The 4092-nt window shown below is 34.5% G+C and overlaps 1 protein-coding gene across 1 annotated transcript; it reads left to right on the plus strand.

Moving 5' to 3' along the window:
- Positions 1-369: 369 nt before the first annotated feature.
- On the plus strand, positions 370-1308 carry LOC118729433 (olfactory receptor 6C3-like). Its single transcript, XM_036456959.1, has one exon. It carries the CDS (start codon positions 370-372, stop codon positions 1306-1308), a length of 939 nt encoding a protein of 312 aa, XP_036312852.1.
- Positions 1309-4092: the final 2784 nt, after the last annotated feature.

The following is a 4092-nucleotide window of genomic DNA, read 5'->3' on the forward strand; positions in this document are numbered from 1 at the left end:
AATGATCTGTTAGGGATATTTTAAAAGGACTAAATATTTTAAAGAATCGTTGCAAGCTTAATTTTAAAGAAATATTAGGAAAAAAATAGCTTTCGTTTAAATATTAGCACAAGATTTTTTTCCATGGTCTGTGTGTTTTCAAAGAAAAGAGATTGTATTTAATTTCAGTTAATATTCATTACTTGAATGTAAGGTTGATGGAAATTGGAGAGAGTAGCTGAAGGGAAACGTGTTTTTGAATTTCATAGATTATTTATCATCATAGATATTTTTAAAATGTCATACTCAATCCTCAATCCTGTTTTAACTTTTTTTATGTTCTGTAGGGGAAACATATTTTCTGTTGTAAAGCAGGGGGAAGGATTGGCAATGAGAAACCACACAGCACCCTCAGAATTCATTCTTCTAGGACTGTCAGATGATCCGGAGATTCAGATAGTGATCTTTCTCTTTTTAGTTATCACATATATTTTAAGTGTCTCAGGAAATTTGACCATCATCACTCTCACCTTGGTGGATTCTCACCTACAGACCCCTATGTATTTCTTCCTCAGGAACTTCTCTGTATTAGAAATATCCTTTACAACCGTCTGTATTCCTAGATTTTTAGGCACCATTATTACCAGAGACAAAACTATTTCATACAATACTTGCACAGCTCAATTGTTTTTCTTCATCTTCATGGGCATAACTGAATTTTATCTTCTGACTGCCATGTCCTATGACCGCTATGTAGCCATCTGCAAGCCCCTGCACTATACAACTATCATGAACAAAAGAGTCTGCATAGTGCTTGTCTTTTGTGCTTGGCTGGCAGGATTCTTAAATATCTTCCCACCAGTTATTCTTTTCCTCCAGTTAGATTACTGTGGTTCCAATGTCATCGATCACTTTGCCTGTGACTATTTCCCCCTTTTGCAATTATCCTGCTCAGACACCTGGCTCCTGGAAGTGATTGGTTTTTACTCAGCCATAGTGATTCTGCTTTTCACTTTGGCATTGATAATTCTGTCCTACACGTTCATCATTAGGACAATTCTAAGACTGCCTTCTGCCAGCCAGAGGAAAAAGGCATTTTCTACATGCTCCTCTCACATGATTGTCATTTCCATCTCTTATGGAAGCTGCATATTCATGTATGCCAACCCTTCAGCAAAAGAGAAGGCATCATTGACCAAAGGAGTAGCTATTCTGAACACTTCCGTTGCTCCTATGATGAATCCGTTTATATATACCCTGAGGAACCAGCAAGTAAAGCAAGCCTTTAAAGATGCTTTTCAAAAGGTTCTGTTTTTCTCTGGTAAGTGAAAGTGCTGGTAACATTAAAAGGATAAAGTTCCTATCAATGACTTCTATTTTTCATACTCTCCCAAAACACTCTTTGCTTTATTACAGCTATTTTCCCTTTGTTATTTTTTAATTAATTATTTTTATTTTTTATTGATTATGGTATCACATAATTGTCCTCATCCCCCCATTCCCATTCCAAACCCCTCCCCACGTATGCCCTCACCCCCTTGTTGTCCATGACCATTGGTTAGGCTTATATGGATGCATACAAGTCCTTTGGTTGATTTCTACCCCTTTCCCTCACTCACCCCTACCTTTGCTCTGAGATTTGACAGTCTGATCAATGCTTCCCTGTCTTCAGGTCTGTTTTTGTTCATCAGTTTATGTTCTTCATTATTTCCCCTAGATGCGTGAGATCATTTGATACAAGAAATACCTTATAAGAATCAAAAATGAGACAAGTCATAATGGTTATGCTGAGAGGCAAATGAATCAGTTTTTGTTATTTTCATATTAAAATTTCCCAAATGTTATACTCAATAAATTTGTAAAACTGGATATTGCTTCAGAGTATTCTGTGAAATATTATATTCAAATGTACTTGAATGAAGTAAAAAAAAAAAAATCTAATGATTATGATTTAAGTAGAAGCCTCCTGTTTTTGAAGAGATATAGGGCATTTAATTGGAAAAATGTCAGGATAGATGTGAAATATTGATCTTACCATTCTTAGCAGGTAATAGAAATGAATGTTATTGGAAAATTTTTATTTTACTTGGCATTTGCATGAAATCAAATTGTCACCATTACCAGGAGGTTGGGAGCAAAATATAAACATCTACATAAATATATTAAAGATTATAACTCATATATATTAAAATTATTATCCTATATAATAAAAGCCTAGTATGCAAATTGTCCCCTCAACCTAGAGTTGTCCAGGAGTTTGACCAGGGGCCGGGGCTGGCGGGGGGAAGGAAGGGAAGCCCTGGCCAGCAGCCTGCAGCCGATGTAGACCTCTAGTTAATAATAATTATAATATAATGAGAAGGAGAAGAGAGAGATATGGAAAATAAAATAAAATAAAAAATTTTCAGCAATTATCAAATTCTAGAGTTATTGATTTTGGGTTTGTTTTTTTTGTTTGTTTTTTTTTGTATTGGCTCATTTAATTCTGCCAATAACTTTATGAGGCACCAACAATTATTATCATCTTTTAATCAGAGGTATTTTCCTTCAGTTAGATTAACTACTTCCAAAAATTAAAATGTATGTAGAGAACAGACAATGTAAAATATATCAAGTAAAACGCATGAAACTATAATAATCTGGTAAGAGTTCAACTTTCTGGAGAATTGTGCTTTAGTATCTACAACTGACTTAGGGGTTTGGGAATTAAGGAAAGAAAAATTTTAAACATCTGTTTATAATTTTCTGTACCCTCTACTTCAATTAGGCAAACTGTACACAATATTTAAAAACCTCTTAGAAAGTGAATATTACTATTTCTAATTTACAGGTGAATGAACAAGAAGAAACTGAGGTCAAGAGTTCTTTGTCACAGAGATTGTAGCTTTCAAACTGGGATTTACATTATTTTTCTTTAATCTCAAAATCCAGGCTAATAGGATTACTTTCATTTTTGTACTGGCTTTCACTAATAATAATTATGAGAAGTTCATGTTAAATATTAGAATAGTTAAAGGACTTTTGAATGTATGATTAACTCACTTAGGTTTTACTTACTTATGATAGATGTTGAGGATATGGTGATGACAAATAATGACTCTTGCCCTAGATCAGTGGATGGCAAACTGTGGCTTGCAAGTCACATGTGGCTCTTTGGCCCCTTGAGTGTGGCTCTTCCACAAAATACCACGTGCAGGCATGCTTGTACAGTGCAATTGAAACTTTGTGGCCTGTGTGCAGAAGTCGGTTTTCAGCTCTCCAAAGGAATTTTAGTCATTGTACTGTTGATATTTGGCTCTGTTGACTAATGAGTTTGCCGATCACTGCCCTAGATTGTTTTGCTCAGTGGATAGAGCATCCACCTGCAGACTGAAGATCCTGGGTTTGATTCCAGTCAAGGGCATGAGCCTCAATTGTGGTCTCCTCTTTCTGGGCCCAGGCCCTGGTCAGGGCTTGTGCAAGAGGCAACCAATCAATGTGTTTCTCTCATCTATGTTTCTCTCTGTCTTCCTCTCTTTCTTCTACTATCTTTCTAAAAATCAATGGAAAAATATTCTCAGGTGAGGATTAAAAATAAATAAGTAAAAAATAATGATTCTTGCCCTAAGTAACCTCAAATTCTAACAGGAAGCAAAATATAATATATTTTAATTTGATAAATGCAACAAGTTAGGTCTAAATTGCCAATAAGCCTGATAATATTAGCATTGACAAAAAAAATGTCAATTTTACTACCTCTTCTAGCAGAATTTTGGTCAATTGCACAATAATTACTAAATATTTTATCATTTTAACCCTTAAGTCACAAAACCCTTAAGTCATAAGTACAGTATTTGATAAATCTTGTCTACTTTAGCTGTCATTTTAGTTTTCACTTCTATTTTCTTGTTGTTGGTGGTCATTATCTTGTATATTATTAGACAGTCACATTATTTCCTGAGTAAAAAGGTTACTGGTAATTGAATTATAGAAAAACTCTCTCCAATATAGCTTCCTCTAGTCCTAACTTGTATTGTGAAACATGAATTGATCATCAATTCAATTTTACTTGTGTACCTGGTATTATCTCAGATCTTTTCAAAAGAATGTATATAATGAACACAGTCTAGATTT

The sequence above is a fragment of the Pipistrellus kuhlii genome, unplaced genomic scaffold (assembly GCF_014108245.1).
Source record: "Pipistrellus kuhlii isolate mPipKuh1 unplaced genomic scaffold, mPipKuh1.p scaffold_m20_p_3, whole genome shotgun sequence".
NCBI lineage: Eukaryota > Metazoa > Chordata > Mammalia > Chiroptera > Vespertilionidae > Pipistrellus > Pipistrellus kuhlii.